The sequence below is a fragment of the Ascaphus truei genome, chromosome 9 (assembly GCF_040206685.1).
Source record: "Ascaphus truei isolate aAscTru1 chromosome 9, aAscTru1.hap1, whole genome shotgun sequence".
Lineage (NCBI taxonomy): Eukaryota > Metazoa > Chordata > Amphibia > Anura > Ascaphidae > Ascaphus > Ascaphus truei.
The window spans coordinates 52451407-52470424 of NC_134491.1; the positions used below are offsets into that span (position 1 = coordinate 52451407).

Sequence of the window (19018 nt, forward strand, 5' to 3'; positions counted from 1 at the left end):
TTATTATTATATCTTCATTATAGTTTAGGGCAGGAGTGTGTCAACTCCAGTCCTCAAGCTCCAACAGGTCAGGTTTTCAGGGTATCCCAGCTTCAGCACAGGTGGCTCAGTCCAAGACTGAGCACTGAGACTCTGATTGAACCACCTGTGCTGAAGCAGGGACATCCTGAAGACCTGACGGTAGCTCTTAAGGACTGGAGTTGGTCGCCCCTGGCTGAGGGCCTTGCGAAGTCTTAACCCGGCACTGACCTCAGCCCTGAAGAGGTCACCGTTTTAACATCATTTCCTCCAGCTTCAGCTAACTTACGCACAACAAACGGGTTGAGTCAGTTTTCTGCGGCTCCTGTTTGCTGACATTCCTTTGGTAATGGTCACATGCCGGGTATGCAAACAGTATCGGCATTATACCGCGCGGTGGTAAAACCTTGGAGAAAGAAGCAACACTCCCCTCCAGCCGGCAAAGTACAGAAGAGAAACTAGATGGGAAAGCCGCATAGAGAACCCGGGGCACAGCACTGACGACTCGTTGGAGAGAGGACACAACCCCAGAGCTTGCCAGAATGTCTCGGGGAGTTGTTGTTTGACAAAGCCTGCTGTGTGTCGGAGGCAAGGTAAGACGTTGCTGACATCCATGTTACATTCGTCGGCTGTCTTCTCCCTGTCGCTGCCGGAAGGACCCACACCACATTGTGTTGTAGAAAGATTGTGTCACTGCTAAACTCCCACCCCCATTACCACTTGGGTGATAAACGCTGGACACCTTGGACGTCTAACCGGCGGCGTGTGCTCAATGGGTTCTGGGTCCTTCTCTAGCGCTACTCACGCCACTTATTGAATAGAATCGGGAGTAGGTCGCCCTTTTTTGCTTTAACCCAGGGGTACTCAAGACCCCCTCCCCAACAGGTCAGGTTTTCAGGATATCCCTGCTTCAGCACAGGTGGCTCAGTCTTCGAAACACCTTAGCTGAAGCAGGGACTGATTGAGCCACCTGTGCTGAAGCAGGGATATCTTCAAAACCTGACCTGTTGGGGGGGGGGGGGGTGAGGACTGGAGTTGAGCACCCCTGCTTTAACCCTTTAGCTACTAAAAGCCGTTCTCATGGCAGGGCTATTTATTATTTTATTTTTGCATGTTCTTAGATGGCATCTGTTTATTCGCCTCTTCACTGTCAGCGGGGCCTATAACATTTAGGGCCATATTTACTAAGGGGCATTAAGCCACTAGACACTTTCAACTGGATGGGCTGTAAGTTGTCTACTGGTGCCAGAAGGTGTCTTCCTTCATACTGTAGCACCACTTAGTAAAAATAGGCTGTAATGTCCCATTATCATTGTATCGGCAATAAGGGACTTGCAGCTACTTGGTCATCATTGTGTGATGACTTGTAGGTAAAAGATTTAAAAAATGTCTCCAGTGAGATTAATCCTACCACCTATGGTGTGAAAGGGATTCAGTATGCTTTATGCTCTGTACAATGTGCAATGTCCTTATGGTTATGCATATCCTGTAAGCAGGAAAATCGCTGAAAGTGAAGGCACGAAGGATGCACTTAATAGTTAAGAATAATGCAAATGTGTTACAATAATGGCTCTGCGCATTCAGTATCAGAAGCGCCTGGGCCCTGCAAAACATGTATTTGCATTCAGCAAAATATAACAAGCTCTTATTAAGGGGATATGCAATCATTTTTTAAGGATATTATTATTAGATAGCTTATTAATTAAATGGGGAAACTCTATTAAATTCATTGCACCGTACATAGCGCTGGATAATTTATACACGCGTTTCTACATTTTTTAGAAAGCCGCAAACATAAAAGCAACAACATTTTGAGGCCACAACTGTGCTTGAAAAAAGGTGTGTGTGTGTAAGGTGACATGGTGTGCTCATTTGCATGCCCTTTCCCAGAATCCCTGGCTGCAGTGAAAGCACTGTATGTAAGATATAACAGGGAAAAGAAGAATTGCAGACCTGTAAGAGACGTGTGCTCACAAGTGATATATATATATATATATATATATATATATATATATATGTATATATGTATATATATATACTATATCAACATTAGTTAATTAGAAACACAAGTTACACACACATTTTCTTTCCCAAATCTTTTCTTATACGTTTTACCCACTTTTCTATTTACTTTTTCGATTCATTTTGTAAAAAATAATTTCATAAAAATTCTGTTGACACTATATTGGGGGCCAGAGGGTTATGATCGTGCCCCCTAACTATTATGTCACCCGTTTTGGAATAGTTGCCTCTAAGAATACAAAAGCGTATTTTTTTACTAATGCTACGAACTGTATGTTATGTATAGTAAATAATGGGAGTTTAAGCTGAACAATGCTGGGAACATAAACCATTTATTGTATTGTATTGTATGTCTTTATTTATATAGCGCCAAAAGTGTATTCAGCGCCTCACAAAGAATACAGTACAGGGAATTATAATAATACAATAAGTGCACAAAATCAGACAATGGGAAAGGAAATCCTTGCCCGAAGAGCTTACAATCTAAGAGGTTTGATGGGGAACTTACAGAGACAGCAGGTGAGGGAATAAGTGCTGTACTGTAGATGGCAGTGCTTGGTCACAATGTCTGGTAGGAGTGACTGAGTGTGGGACAGTAACCATGAGTTTAGGCTATTAGGATACTAGGCGAGTTGTAAGGTTAGTCAGTATTAAAATGAGAGGGTTAACACAATTTACAGGGGAAGAGATGGCAGGGAGGCGTGGGTGAGATCAGGTGTGTGTGTCTGGCTTCAGGCTTAGGGGAGCTCGCCAGCAGCAGGAAGGAGTAGATAGAGGGAGTGTATAGAGGATTTGTGTGGGTGTTTTTTATTGAGGGGTAAAGAAGTTGTTGGGAGAGAGGTGTATAAATAATGGTGCAGTGGGGGGTGGGGATGTTGGAGAGAACAGAGACGTTCACAAAGGATTGAGGAAACATTAAACAGAAAAAGCAATAGGGAGGGCATAGTGAGATGCAGGAGGAGAGACTGCCCAGGTACTGGAGGATAGAAAGAGCACAAAGAATCACAGCTTTTGAAATGTTAATTTCTCACAGTTGCAAAGTTGTTCTGCAGAGTCCAGATCTTCCTCACATCTTCACCTCCAATTTCAACTCCAAAATTAACTCTGCCATACACTTTAAATGTGACACTTAAGATGGGACTCACAGCCTCGTCTAAAAACTGTAATGCTGTCTTAAATAGGTATTTTAAAAAAAAATGTAATTTGTAATTTGACTTCAGGGTGTTGGGTGAAAATATGCATTATATAATATACAGCTCACGTGCCCCGGGGGAATGATCTGATTAGGTGCTCTTCAGACCTTTAATTGTAGTACACACCGGACCTGAACGGGACATACACTTTCATGGACGTGATTATTGGGCCACATATTGTCTTCCCTTGATATCTGAAAGGAATAATCCAAGAGCCTTTTTTTTAACATCTATTGTTGGGGGGGGGTTACCCAGGATTGAAGCAGGGGGTCTCCAGAGCGGAAACCCTTTAATTTGCTCTGCTTCTGGAGATACTTACCTCTGTAATAGGTGGCAGCAGCCGCTCCGGCTGAGCTAGCTGGGCTTTAAAGTTTAAAGCTCCCACATCACGTGGGCCAATAGGAAACGGAACCTGATGACTTCACGGCTTCCTATTGGCCGACAGGGCACGGGAGCTTTGAACAGCTGCCATTACATGATCCTTGCTAACTGAGTAGAGAGGCGACTAGCACCTACTACAGGGGGTAAGTATCTCCGGAAGCAGGGGGCCCCAGATCTGAAGTTATTGGGGTTCAGCTCTGGAGATCCCCTGCTTCAATCCTGGGTAGAAAAAAGAGCTTGGATTGCTTCTCAAAGGTAGTTACCAAGCACACTGCACATTACAGAAGGTCTAGCACGTTTCACTGCTCAGCTACTCCGTTAAAATGGATGTAGTGCAATAAACTGTGTGGGTACGTTAGTGGGCGGATATATCCTAACAAGCCACAATTATCATCATGTGCACTTACAGTCCTGTATAGTTTCTTCTGCCTACGCAACAGCCGAATGGGCTCCCAATCCCCACTGACTGGGAAATAATTCTGAGCTGTTAATTAAGAATGTTGTGTGAAGCAGCAGGGAAATAATAGCCTATTGCACATATATAAGAAAATGTAATTAATTAAGGTTATAAAGCATAATGTTTTGTCATTTGTGACATTTTAAACATACACTAAACGCTGATATTGTATGAAGCGAGGTTTCAGTGTGCAGTATTCTACAAGGTTGACTCCAGATCAGTATCTATAGTATAGACCAGCGGTGCGCAAACTGGGGGGCGCAACCCCCAGGGGGGCGCAAGGTTTACAGAGGCCCAGCGCGCTTCCCAAAGGCACTTAAATTAAGTGCCGGGGGAGCTGCAGGGCATCTGTAAACGTTACTTGGCTCCGACGGCTTCTTACACACGTCGCCATGGCAACATGGCGTCAAATGACACCGCGAGGTCATGTGACGTCACGTTGCTATGGCAACGGGATGTCATGACGCCGGAGCCGAGGTAAGCGGGGGCGAGGGGGGGGAGTCACGGAGAGAGGGGACCGCCGGCAGGAGGGCACAGGGAAAAAAGTTTGCGCCCCCTGGAATAGACAACTTAAGGCCCCCAAACCGGTCAGGTTTTCAGGATATCCCTGGTTCAGCACAGGTGTCTCAATCAGTCCCTGCTTCAGGACAGTCTTTGACTGAGCCACTTGTGCTGAAGCTGGGATATCTTGAAAACCTAACCTGTTGGGGGGCTTGAGGACGGCGCCGTGACGTTGACGCTGCTGTGCTGTGATTGGAGGTTTCAGCCGACAGCGCGCTGAAAAACAGCTTTGGCTGTCGGCTGAAAAATCCAACTCCTCAGCACGCCTGCGGATGCTCACGTGAGCCCCCTCTAAAGACATCCTCATTGAGGATGCCGGGGCTCAGCGCGGAGCGTCCGCACGGCTGAGCGCTGCCTGTCCTTCCATGGACGCAGCCTTATTAGAGTTAATTTCTTGATGGACATTCCAAAAAATCAACACACCATAATATACAAAGTGGATGTGCTATTTACCGTGTAACAACTTAATTATTCTGGGCACTAAGCTATGACAAATACCCATAGGGTGCATTGAAAAAGAATACATCTGTAGCTTTGATTGATGTCAAGCAAACATTTTAAATCTTTCATGACCACGCGGTGGGGTATATGTGTCCAAATGAAGCAACTTGTTTTATTTATTTATAAAAAATGTTTGACCAGGAAGTAATACATTGAGAGTTACCTCTCGTATTCAAGTATGTCCTGGGCACAGAGTTATAACAATACATGGTTACATTAAAAGAACAGAGGTTATACTGTCAATTCACAGACATTTCATGGACAGATAGATAGAGTTGGAAAATTGGGTACAGGGGATAAAAGGGCTGGTGAGTTCCAGATTGAAATAGAGAGAAGCTTTAACATCAGCAAACGGCTCACACCCTTTAGCTGCGCCAAAGGCTGTCCGCCTTTGGGGCGACGCAGATGTACACTGAAGGGGTTCAGATTGAATGCAGCTTTGAATACAAAGTTCTTTGTGTCCTCTTGGCTCATTAACATTCCAGTGGGTGGGGTTGACGGTCCACATAGTACAAGCAAATGTTAACCCTTTGCACGCTGGTCCTGTGCAGAGGGGAGCAGCTCTTGGGGAACCACATCAGCGTCCGCTATTGATGCGACACAGATGTACATATATATATATTAGTGTTCCACAGCCCATTGGAAAACACTTTTATTTGCGTGAGTTTGCTCCAACGTATTGATCTTGGTTCTTACATTTGACACAGATCGCTCAGGAGTAGAACTTTACCCGTGGATTTACATAAAAATGTTTATGTATCTCCTGATATTGACTTGAATATCTCCCCTCCTAACTCCCCAAATTGCTCAGCAACATTGTTGAGCAACATTGGTCCAAAACACCAGAAATACATTGACGCAGAATAAAAACAATACTTCTTCTTCATTCTTGGAACAATATATGTTCTCATTTGGCAAAGTGTGCCTTCAAATTACCAGCAGTGCAGCTAGATGCTGTGCAATAGAACAAACACATGTTCCCTGGTGGCTCCCTCTCTGTTCAGTCAGGATGTGCTAGATCAGAGGTGGCTAACTCCAGTCCTCAAGGGCCACCAACAGGTCAGGTTTTGAGGTTATCACTGCTTCAGCACAGGTGGCTCAATCTGATTGAGCCACCTATGCTGAAGCTGAGACTGATTGAGACACTAGTGATGAAGCTTGGACTGATAGAGCCATCTGTGCTGAAGCAGGCATATCCTGAAAACCTGACCTGTTGGTGGCCCTTGAGGACTGGAGTTGGCCGCCCCTCTGCTAGATGCTGATGTGTTCATTTCACTGCCTCTTTTTTTCACTGTTTCTTTTTTTAAGTGACAATAAACCTCATTAGCACTTAACAGGATTGGTTTCACTCTTTATGTACACAGCATTTAAATAATAATAATAAAAAAAAGCCATTGCATGCTACGTTCAAATATTTTGACATTACATTTCTGGCACCTGCAGTACTCAGGACTGATAAAAAAAAATGCATTATTATTTGAACAACAAAAATATCTGTTCATGGATAATTAACTGCAGGTTTTTAAAGGCTGAGCCACTAATTGAGCCACATGTGCTGCAGCAGGGATATCCATCAAACCTGGCTTGTAGGAAGCCCTTGAGGACTGAGTTTGAGACCCCTGTTGTACACAATAAGATAACACGCATTACTTTCTCAAAATGCATTCAAATCATAGACGTGGTCACATTACAACTGAAACGTGTAACTTGACTACAGTATGTATGTATATCCTCTGTTTTAATCTCGCGTTGCATTGTTTTCCTATGATAGACCTTGTGCGTTTCTGCATATTGTGTAGCTTTGTCGGATGCGATTGCCCTTTATGGGGAAGTGAGTTCTTGCTACATTAATGGAGTGTTCAGAGCATTCTATACGGTCCACGTCTCTTCTCCCAGGCACTCGCGTTCTCATGAGAAGGGTTTGAAGGCTCTGTGCACTAGAACGTCATCTCCTGATATTGAATGAACGAAGACAACATCATTAGGATGCAATGGGATGTGTCCCCGTCAGTACCCCACTGAAGAGCGTCTCAACTCCTAGTCCTCAAGAACCCCCCACACCCCCTAGCAGGACAGGTTTTAAGAAGATCTGAGCTTCAGCATAGGTGGCTCAATCTGAGCCACCTGTGCTGAAGCAGGGACTGATTGAGCCACCTGTGCTGAAGCTGAGATATCCTCAAAACCTGACCTGTTGGGGACGGTCTTGAGGACTGGAGGTGAGCACCCCCGCTTCAGTGTATGATTTTGCACACGCAATTGTACCAGCAATGGCCTTGTCGGAGTCTATTAGCGTTTTCTGTCCGTAAAACCGGGGAAGAACCGGCGCAAACGCGAGTATCAGATTTATCCTAGAAAAGTAATCCCATTTAAATCAACCTTTTTGTTTTCCTTTGATACATTTGGCGCAGTTTGCGTGTGCTGGTTCGCCCTTAATGGGGCGGCGGTGGGACTTTGATAGATCGACCACAGTGAATTCTTAGGTCATTGATCAGCAACATAACCGTTTAATCAACAACCCCCACACAGGGTATATCATATTTTTATTTTTATCTTATTACATAAGAAGAAGTTTCTTAACGAGAAAAATGACTCTTCCTCCATTACACATTGTTTTTAGCCTAATTGTTTTTTTGTAAAAGAAATTTAAAAAAATCTATAACCATGACATTAATCAACTTATATATCATTATAAAATTAGGTTCATTTAGGGGTATTCCCCCCTGGATTTAAAACAATGATTGTAAAGTCTTTCAATCCTTGATTTTGGGTAACATTTCTAAATCTTGTTTATTTAACCTCTTGAAGCATGAAGGCAATATAAAAAATGAAAGGTGTATTCAGTTAAGATTTCCTAGTAATATAGTTATATATATACAGTATTTTTTTTATATGGTGGGTTGTTTTTTCTCCTATCTGCAAAGGGAATCCTTTGTTCGTGATTTATTAGGTTATTGAAGAGTAATTATTTTTAATAAGCAGAATTACTTTATACTGTACAAGATGCTTCCAAAGCTTCTTTTTTTGGGGGGGGGGAGGGGGCATAAAAAGACCTTTTTAAACAGAATGGAAAGAATTGAAAATATTTTTTTATCTGTTAAAATGTCGAGGTTTTGTGTGTCATTTTAGGGAAATCTCTCCATGTTAATATTGTACATAACGAGCGTGTGTTATCATTAGAGGTTATGTTATTGTTAATTAATATCATTCGAGATGTGCAAAATGGTCACGCTCGAGCGTTCGTAAAAAAATAAATAAAAAAGATTCTGCTAGAACTTTTTAACGTAAAAAAAGTTCGGGTGAAATTGCCGAAGTCAACGTGAAATTCGTTCGAACAATACCAGTTTGGATTAAACGTTGTCATTTCACATTTCGTGTAAAGAAGAATCTACCCAAAAATATGGAGGCGAGATGTCCCAATTTATTGTATACCCCATCTGGAGTGTAAGCTCTTCGGTTTAGAGGCATTTACTTGCATCTGTTGCCCTCACAGTTTGTACTTTATTTCCCCAGAATGGTAATTCTGTCACATGCCCCATACACTGCTGGTGCTAGAGCAGTACAATTATACATAGAAAAAATCATCACGTGGAGAGATTATCCCAGGTTATCCCACATGAGATCACAGGTATCTCTCACATGTTCCAGTGTTTTGAGAGGTGTATATAAGTAATTAAGTAGTCTATTAATTAGGATTTCTTCTCCTTCACACCATTCTTCCTCTCCCCTAAATCCCATATTTCGGGCTGTGGGGACTTACTTGGGGAGCGAGTTGGAAACTTTGACAAAGTTAGAGTTTCTCTGATGTTTGCAATACTGGAAAGTGTGGGTGAAAGATTTGCACATCTGTAGTCTTCGTACAGGTCAAATAGGAGCAAAACAGAGGTGAACAGCTTGTAAGTTTAATCCATCAATGCATTTTTTCCAATTAATCTCTAATTACCTAAAGAACTGTATAGCTGCAGGTCAATTCGTTCTCCAGTTATTGATAGGCGAAATTTGGTGACATAATTAGTGAAGGGATCTGTTTATATTCTGCTTGTCTGTCAGTGGAAGCTCATGAATATTCATGAGCACTCCTGCACTGACATGTGCTAGAGGGAGGGCAGGGCTGACAAAGGGGTGTGCCAGGGCTTGTGACAGGACATGAAAGGGCAGTGCCTTAGCAAATGGCTGTTAAAATAGAATACAAGAAAATTGGTCTTTCAAAGTTGTTTTTTTAAAAACAGAAAATGCTAAAAGTATTTTTTCTTACTACAGAACTGATTTATTAAAAAAACCACACATGCAGGATATTGACTGAACTGCAGCTTTAAAGCCATTTTGCACTAGGTCCTTTCCTCTCTTATTTTGGAGGTAATTTGGGAGGACGGCGTCAATCACTCAAATCTACAGCAAAGAACCTCTGAAAAGCTTGAAAATCACCGACACGTGTGAGTGTATCAATTGCTGGCTTCCTTCCAAACACTCATTTCTAACCATATTGCCCTATTCGTTTTTTGTCTGTGTTTATTTCCATACATACCCTTGGGGGATTTGCCCCCTGTACATATTTGTAAAGAATATATATGACAGCAGCGTAAAACATGCAAGAAACGTATTTGTCTTGTTACATTTTTGCAGTGAATAAATACATTTAAGGCACAAAATAAAATAAACTGTCCGGTTTCTTGTTTTTTCATTAATCAAATGTAAAATTCCTATTTGTACCTGTTCACCTCCCACTCTTTCCAGGATACAATATACAGCATTAGAAGGAATCTCTCTTTTATTTTTAATGCGATGTTAGCATTGAGATAGGTAAGAAACTATACCTAAAACTAGATGTACAGTATGTGAGACAGCTTTCCGAACATACAGTATGGCTCCTATGGATTGCAAATCTTTTCATTAGGTGCAGCTATAAAGTGTCTGCAAATATTTATGTACTCGAACTCTGTGTGCTTCAGTGTTGTATTCTGTTTAGCCCAAAGATGTGCTAAATCAGATGAGCGTGATACATTGTTACATAGTAGATGAGGTTGAAAAAAGACATAGGTCCATCAAGTTCAACCTATGCTAAATTTAGACAACAGATACTTTATCCTATATCTATACCTACTTATTGATCCAGAGGAAGGCAAACAAAAAACCTCATTAAGGGGAAAAATGAATTCCTTCCTAGAATTGGCAATCGGATAAATCCCTGGATCAACATCCTTCCCATGTATACTTATTTGGTATATCCCTGTATACCTTTCCCATCTAAAAAGATGTCCAACCTTTTTTTGAACAAATCTAGTGTATCTGCCATCACAGTCTCCATGGGTAATGAATTCCACACTGTAACCGCCCTTACTGTAAAGAACCCTTTCCTTTGTTGCTGGTGAAATTTCCTTTCCTCCAACCTTAAGGGATGGCCCGAGTGTTACATGTTAATTATATTATACTTGTATAAAAGGTGTAAGTATAGCACACAACACACCATTTCTTTGGAGAGTGACACACACTTTCTCAACACCTTTTTATCAATCTATATTGTTGCCAATATGTCCTGATAATTAATACATGAACATTCCATGTTTCCATCTTTCTCATCGCTCTGACTCACCCAAACATCTTTTGCTGCATAGTAACACAGAATACTGTATTTCTAATTAGATGAAAGGAAGTAAGGGGCTCGGAAGGAGGGTGTATCTTTTTGCTAGTCATGAGCTGGAAAAAATGCTTCTCAATGTTCCCAGGGGTGGCCAGCGCCAGTCCTCAAGGGCTACCAACAGGTCAGGTTTTCGGGATATCCCTGCTTCAGCACAGGAGGCTCAATCGTCCTCAGGGGCTACCAACAGGTCAGGTTTTCAGGATATCCCTGCTTCAGCACAGGAGGCTCAATCAGTGGCTGAGCCACTCCTGTGCTGAAGCAGGGATATCCTGAAAACCTGACCTGTTGGTAGCCCTTGAAAACCGGAGTTGGCTACCCCTGGTTCAAGCAGTCAACATTTCCAAGTAGAATAAATATTTAGTATATTTGGATGGTGCAACTACAATTACATTTCATTGTAATACCATTTTTCCCCCTTTTTTTATTCTGCTGCCAGTTAGCCCAGAGGCGATCGGTTTTCTGTCGGCGGCGGGCGTCTTCATTGTGCTGCTGGCCGTCCTCTTCCTCTTCATCAACAAGAAGCTGTGTTTCGAGAAAATTGGTAACCTCCCATGTTTGGACCAACGAGCGAAAAGAAAGCGGCCCAAAGAAAAGTCTGGTGTCCTGCAAGGCCTGGGTAAGTGCGGACAGTCCAGAAACCCGCCACTGACATCATGTACAGATATATATGTGTATGTATGTATGTGTGTATGTGTGTATGTATGTATATATGTATGTATATATGTGTGTGTGTGTGTATATGTGTGTGTGTATATATGTGTGTGTGTATACATATATATGTGTGTGTATGTATGTATGTATATATATATATATATATATATATATATATATATATATATATATATATATATATATATATATATATATATATATAATAATCAAAAAATAAATAGATGATACCGTTCTGTGGCTAACGAAATGCTTTTATTTGTGCGAGCTTTCGAGATACACTGATCTCTTCTTCCGGCGATGTTACAATGAATGAAGCAAGGATAACTTAAAATCACCACATAACTTTTAAGTTATCCTTGCTTCATTCATTGTAACATCGCCGGAAGAAGAGATCAGTGTATCTCGAAAGCTCGCACAAATAAAAGCATTTCGTTAGCCACAGAACGGTATCATCTATTTATTTTTTGATTATTGAAGCTCGGCTAACACGGTACTGATACCTCTACATATATATATATATATATATATATATATATATATATATATAATGTGTATATGTTACACATACGTTTGTAATTCTCCCTTTTGTTGCTCAGGGTCTCACGCTATTAACTATTCCACTCACCTGACAAGCTAAAAACGATCTTTGGCGCATCAGGCACCAAAACTTAGATTGTAAGCTCCACGGGGCAGGTACCTGTGCCTGCAAAATGTCTCTGTAAAGTGCAACGTTAAATTAGCAGCGCTATACAAGAACATGCTATTACTATTATTATTATTCTATTTTGTGGAGTTAAAATAAGCTGCCACTTTAGCCTAAATATTTGTGTTGGCAATAAAATACCTGCACGCTCCTATATTGTTTTGACAATCAGATATTCTCTATATTTTTAACTGTAATTTATACCAGTTTAGCACATTTAAAGCTACAGTGTGCTACTTCTAGCTGCTAAATGTTGTCTGATCTCAGACACACTATTAGAGAGGGTTGGGGATCCTTACAATGCATCTGATCTCAGACGCGCTGTTAGAAAGGGTTGGGGATCCTTACAATGCATCTGATCTCAGGCGCGCTGTTAGCGAGGGTTGGGGTTCCTTACTTCTAGCTGCTAAATGTTGTCTGCAGCATATAACCTCTTGCTGGTAGTAGATCGGTTGGATCAGTGCTTTTCAACCAGGGTTCCCTGTAATTTTAAGATCATTTTAAAATTGTTCCAAATACAGAAGAATTTATAAGGCATCTGATCTCAGACGCGCTATTAGAGAGGGTTGGGGTTCCTTACAATGCATCTGATCTCAGACGCGCTATTAGAGAGGGTTGGGGTTCCTTACAATGCATCTGATCTCAGACGCGCTATTAGAGAGGGTTGGGGTTCCTTACAATGCATCTGATCTCAGACGCGCTATTAGAGAGGGTTGGGGTTCCTTACAATGTATCTGATCTCAGACACGCTATTAGAGAGGGTTGGGGTTCCTTACAATGCATCTGATCTCAGACGCGTTATTAGAGAGGGTTGGGGTTCCTTACAATGCATCTGATGTCAGACGCGCTATTAGAGAGGGTTGGGGTTCCTTACAATGCATCTGATGTCAGACGCGCTATTAGAGAGGGTTGGGGGTTCCTCAGAATTTCACATATGGTTCCTTAACCAAAAAAAGATTGGAAACCCCATGGCTTGATAAATGCTGTCAGTTTCCCATGTTATCCACGTATCAGCAATGTCTACAACACGGGTGGCCAACTCCAGTCCTCAAGAGCTACGAACAGGTCAGGTTTTCATGATATCCCTGCTTCAGCACAGGTGGTTCAATCAGTGGCTCAGTCAAAAACTGAGCCACTGATTGAGTCAAAGTCAGTCAAAGACTGAGCCACCTGTGCTGAAGCAGAGATCCTGAAAACCTGACCTGTTTGTAGCTATTGGGGGCTGGAGTTGGCTACACCAGGTCTACAATATGAGGGCATATTCCTAAATATCTATTGCCCACAAATGTGCGTATGGTGTCTACAAAAAGCCAACTCCTCCCTTTTACTAAAGCATGTGTGGTGAGGTTGTCCCATTGGCGCCCCCCAGTTTGCGCACCGCTGCTATAGATCACAGTTACTGTATTCTCCTATTTTCAGATGTCCAAAGGGATAGCGACGGTCTTTAGTGCTGGATTCTTCAGATTGCAATAGGAAAATGTAGAGACAACAAACATAGGATTCCAGTATACAAGCATACAACAGAATCATTTTCAAATGGTACTTGCATTCAGTCCTGCAACCCCTGCTTTTAATGAATGTAGTAATCCCAAACATAGAAGATATGCTTGTAAGCATATTTGGGAGATATAATACTTATTGTGTTTATCTTTCAGTACAGGGGTGCTCAACTTCAGTCCCCAAGACCCCCCTAACACGTTAACATGTCAGATTTTAAGAATATCCCAGCTTCAACACAGGCGGCTCAGTCGAAGACTTTGGGCCACCTGTGCTGAAGCAGGGACTGATTGAGCCACCTATGCTGAAGCAGGGATAGCCTGAAAACATGACCTGTTGGGGTGTCTTGAGGACTGCAGTTGGAACCCCTGTCATACACCACTGCCCACACTGCGTAATCTAATAACTATTTATTACAGCGGTAATTGCTTGTACAGGCCTGCTCTTTTAGTACTTCACAACCCACATATTTAACAGTAAATTTAGATAATCGCATCTACCATCCAGCTGTTGAGTAAGTAGTGCTACTAATTTAGGCCCATATTTAATAAGTGGGGGAACTTAACTGGAAGGGGCCTTTTGGCTTAGTACCACTTGGCAAATGTGGCTGCAAATGGTTGTAGCCATGATTGACATAAACTTTGCAGGTTCAGGAATATGTGTTTTTATATTCGTAAAATTAAAATGTAAAAAACTGTGACATGACTAATTATTAGTTCTCTCGGATAACCAGATAGACACCATATACTTATGGTACCGTATACTTGCCATCAGCATATGCGGTGAAAGTAGCAAATACAGGCCTCCACTTTAAGGGGCATGCCAATACTTCACAGTCCGTTTGAGAACAGCTACAATTAAATACAATTATTTTGTTACACAAGAGACAGACAGGAAAAGCCAGAGTTATAATAATACATGGCTGCATTAAATGAATAAAGGTTATACATTCAGTTTGCAAACATTTCATGGACAGTCAGAGTTATGATTATGTGCAAAAGTAACAGTTACAGACAGGATTAACATTGTGTAAGAAGAGGTAGGATGGGCCTGCAATGTGCTAGAAGAGGTAGGATAGGCCTGCAATGTGTTAGAAGAGGTAGGATAGGCCTGCAATGTGTTAGAAGAGGTGGGATAGGCCTCCAATGTGTTAGGAGAGGTAGGATAGGCCTGCAATGTGTTAGAAGAGGTAGGATAGGCCTCCAATGTGTTAGGAGAGGTAGGATAGGCCTGCAATTTGCTAGAAGAGGTAGGATAGGCCTGCAATGTGTTAGAAGAGGTGGGATAGGCCTGCAATGTGTTAGGAGAGGTAGGATAGGCCTCCAATGTGTTAGGAGAGGTAGGATAGGCCTGCAATTTGCTAGAAGAGGTAGGATAGGCCTGCAATGTGTTAGAAGAGGTGGGATAGGCCTCCAATGTGTTAGGAGAGGTAGGATAGGCCTGCAATGTGTTAGAAGAGGTGGGATAGGCCTCCAATGTGTTAGGAGAGGTAGGATAGATAGGCCTTCAATGTGTTAGAAGAGGTAGGATAGGCCTGCAATGTGTTAGAAGAGGTAGGATAGGCCTGCAATGTGTTAGAAGTGGTAGGATAGGCCTGCAATGTGTTAGAAGAGGTAGGATAGGCCTGAAATGTGTTAGAAGAGGTGGGATAGGCCTGCAATGTGTTAGAAGAGGTAGGATAGGCCTGCAATGTGTTAGAGGAGGTGGGATAGGCCTGCAATGTGTTAGAAGAGGTAGGATAGGCCTGCAATGTGTTAGAAGAGGTAGGATAGGCCTGCAATGTGTTAGAAGAGGTAGGATAGGCCTGCAATGTGTTAGAAGAGGTAGGATAGGCCTGTAATGTGCTAGAAGAGGTAGGATAGGCCTGCAATGTGTTAGAAGAGGTAGGATAGGCCTGCAATGTGTTAGAAGAGGTAGGATAGGCCTGCAATGTGTTAGAAGAGGTAGGATAGGCCTGCAATGTGTTAGAAGAGGCCCTGCCTCAAGGGGCTTACAATCTATAGGCAGGGTAAGCAGAAACATTGGGTACAGGGGATGAGAGGGTTGGTGAGTTTCAGATTTGCAATAGAGCAGCTGCAACATTACCAAACATCAGCAAACGGTGACACTCTTTGGCTGCCCTTCAGCTAATGCCTTTGGGGCGACTCGAGTGTTATGTCCCAGAGATTCTTTGGTAGAAATGAAAAAAGCAGCATGGCAGCACCCAGTATCTCAGGGTACACATGCAGGGGGATGTCGACGACGACTGATGGACTCCAGGTGGTCTTTAAAGTGTCTCTTGTCCTTCTGCTGTTAACCTCTTCCACGCTGGCTTGGTAGACAAGGGCAGTGAAGGCATATTGGGGGGCCTCTCTTAGGGAGACGCCTTCGGGGAGACTCAGGTGTTATGTCTCAGAGATTTGTTTTGTAGATATAGATTGTGCACCTTTTGTACATATTGCAATCTCACACAGAAAAGATCAGAATAGTTTTACAATGAAATAGTATCTGACATTTTAGAATAGCATACATGTAACATACATACACACATACATACATACACACATTGTGGCAAACTGCTCCCTTTATGTAGCGCTGCCGCTTGCCCAGGCTCTTCCTGACACAGTCTTCTAGGGTTTGTTTTGCATAAAAGGGGGACAAACACGTGTATACACACACAAGGGGCACTCAGCCCTCAACCTTCAGTGGTTTATTTCTCCATTAGTGACACTACACATTTTGAAACACCTTGAAACACCGTCACTTTAAGTCAAAACAAACTCATAAAAATAACATCTACTCCTGTCAGGAGTCTAACTCACATATCCCTATCTGCAATATTGGCTGGCTAAGCCAGTTACCAACTTCAAAATAATACACAGATAGAATAACATTGAGTCCTTAACTGTGAGATGGGACAGCGTCCCATTACATCCTCAGATGCTGCAGTATGTGAAGGGGGCGTTCTCCCCGAACTGGATGCAGGGGAGCTGCAATACCCCCAGCCTCCAGGCTCTAGATGAGAGACTGAAAAAGCAATCCTCTGTGCTCTAAATTCCTGTTCTAGTAATTAGGAGAGCAGGTGTGGGAAAAACCGGAACCACTGATCTCTGGGCTGCAGTTTCTATCCCACAATCTCAGCAACTGTGAAAATATGGGACGGATCACTTCCATACTATGTCTGCACTTTCTTCTATTAATTAGACAGAAAAATGCCCATTATCCTGTGACTATGTCACTATATATATATAACGACTTAATGTGGAAGAATGCGTCAAGATGCCAGAGTAAAACTGCAGACTACTATATAAAAGTGCTAATGATCATATATAGCTGCAAAATATTTTAACATAAAAACAGATGGTGGGAAAAAAAGCGAATACGAGGACTTGGTGATATAGATGTACCCATTTTAATATGGGGTTTGTAATTAGTCATTTTCAATAAAACATTTTCAAAGTGTGTTTGGCTGTCTTCTTTGCCATCTGTCCTGCATGCTTCTTTGTCTGTCCGTGAGAAAGATCAGATCTCACTTCGATACACAGTATATTCCTTTACTTCCCAAGTCTGTTTCCTTTCATGGAAAATGTTTTTATACTTGTGCAGCAATTCTGTCTTTAGTTTTCTTCCGACTTCTGAAATGGTGGATATGTCCTTTATCTTGTGCTTATCTCCCCGTGGGATTCCTGGTATGATTCGGTCTCGGTGTGTCTTTCTACTTCTGAGCCACTTCTTTATCCATAAACTGAACCTGGGGTAGTCAGATCATCATAATGCAGGGGTGGCCAACTCCAGTCCTCAAGGGCCACCAACAGGACCGTTTTGACTGAGCCACTGATTGAGCCACCTCTGAGATAATGTATATTGTACATTGAGAAATTGACAGTGTAAAATTAGAAATGCCAATGCCTTGTATTTGGTCTATAGTTACAGAACTTCTCAGTATACTTTCAAGACCAAAAGAAGTGCTGCAAACCAGTATTTATACCATTGTAATAGCCCAAATGATGTTGCATACAATGTTTCTGCTTCGATTTAATCTCATATTGTCTCATCTCATAATGTTTTGTAATTGCTTACAATTGATGATGGGGAACGTTGGAATTGTATTTTATTGTACTAATGCTTATTGACTTGACGATTAGGAAATTATATCCCATTCAGATATAGGACTGTAACACCATTGCCCTTTTTTGGTAGAAAGCTTCTTGGTTTGGGGTTTAAATCACAACAAATCTATCAATCGCTATGACCTGGGAAAGCACTTTAATTTGTAACAATGCTTATTCTATAGCTCACAGAATTAAAACTAAGGCGTGCTGGCAAAACTGAAAACCCGGTGTATTCCTGATCAACAAATCCTGTCCATGGTGTTGAGCATGGCTTCTCAGAATTTCTTCCAGCCAGTTTCATCATGGATCTCTCGCATGTGTGAAGCTGTGCAACAAGCGGGGGACTCCATATCCAGTTCGCTTACCAACTTAAATAAAACAGAGTCAAGTGCACACAGCGATCACGATTTGGATGACAACAGTGATGATGAACACCACTTCGAAGAGGATCCTGATGATGAGCAATGCTCGTCTGAAAACTCATCGGGCATTGAGAATACTTCTCATACAGACACATGGACATCCCCACAAGATGCAAGCGCTGGCCTGTCACAAGTAGAGCAAGATAACACAGAACTAGTAGAAGCCTGCTCAGACACTTCCCGTTCTGAATCAACTATCGGCTCAATATTAAAATACAGGATGCACGACTTTGGCAGTCTACTGGAAACACTTTCTTCCGTTCCAGAGAAGGAGGAGGAGTGCATAAACGACCAAATAAGAACTCTCATGAGGGACCTTGAAAGTCCAACTTTTAGCTCTGTAGAAAATGTTAATGGTAAGATACTTTTTGCAGGTAAGATTTTTGTTAGTTGTTGCAACACCTTCCAATCGATTTTTCTTTCATTGTTTCGTAAGTCCCTTCTTTTTCCTGTTGATCTAAAATATCTTAACAAATTTACAAGCAAGTTACAGCAAAGGGAGACATCTTCCCCGAATAATTCCTAACGTGTGTATCTGCTGCAGATTCAAAGCGCACTTTGGCAGGGGAAACAGTTTCAAATGACTTCACTGGGCCTAAAGTGCAGGGGAAAAAAACACCTCAAATTCAATTTTAAAATACGTTTTAAAAAATGTCAACCTATTTAATACTGCTGAGTGGTAATCTTTTTTTGATTCATATGTATTTTTACTATTTTAGGAAGCAACAGAAATGCTTTTTTGTGAAACAGATTTCCGAATACTGTAGGGGTATCAAAAATGATTTTACTAATGACTAAAAAAAGAAATATACAGTGTGTTTCTGACCTGTTACTCTAATAAGTGTTATGTACAGTGATATAACCA

At 41.9% G+C, this 19018-nt stretch overlaps 1 protein-coding gene across 5 annotated transcripts in view; it reads left to right on the top strand.

The window, feature by feature from the left end:
* The window catches only part of SYT16 (synaptotagmin 16), a 64642-nt gene that overhangs the window by 22461 nt on the left and 23163 nt on the right, over positions 1-19018 (top strand). For 2 of the 5 annotated variants that reach the window (XM_075614851.1, XM_075614853.1), the window contains exons 1-4: positions 480-611; positions 9391-9563; positions 11205-11384; positions 17914-18527. In XM_075614851.1, the coding sequence (XP_075470966.1) occupies positions 17987-18527 (541 nt within the window). In that variant the 5' untranslated portion in view covers positions 480-611; positions 9391-9563; positions 11205-11384; positions 17914-17986. Of the gene's footprint in view, positions 1-479; positions 612-9390; positions 9564-11204; positions 11385-17913; positions 18528-19018 lie in introns of those variants that run through there. The other 3 variants (XM_075614852.1, XM_075614854.1, XM_075614855.1) reach the window with 2 other exon arrangements.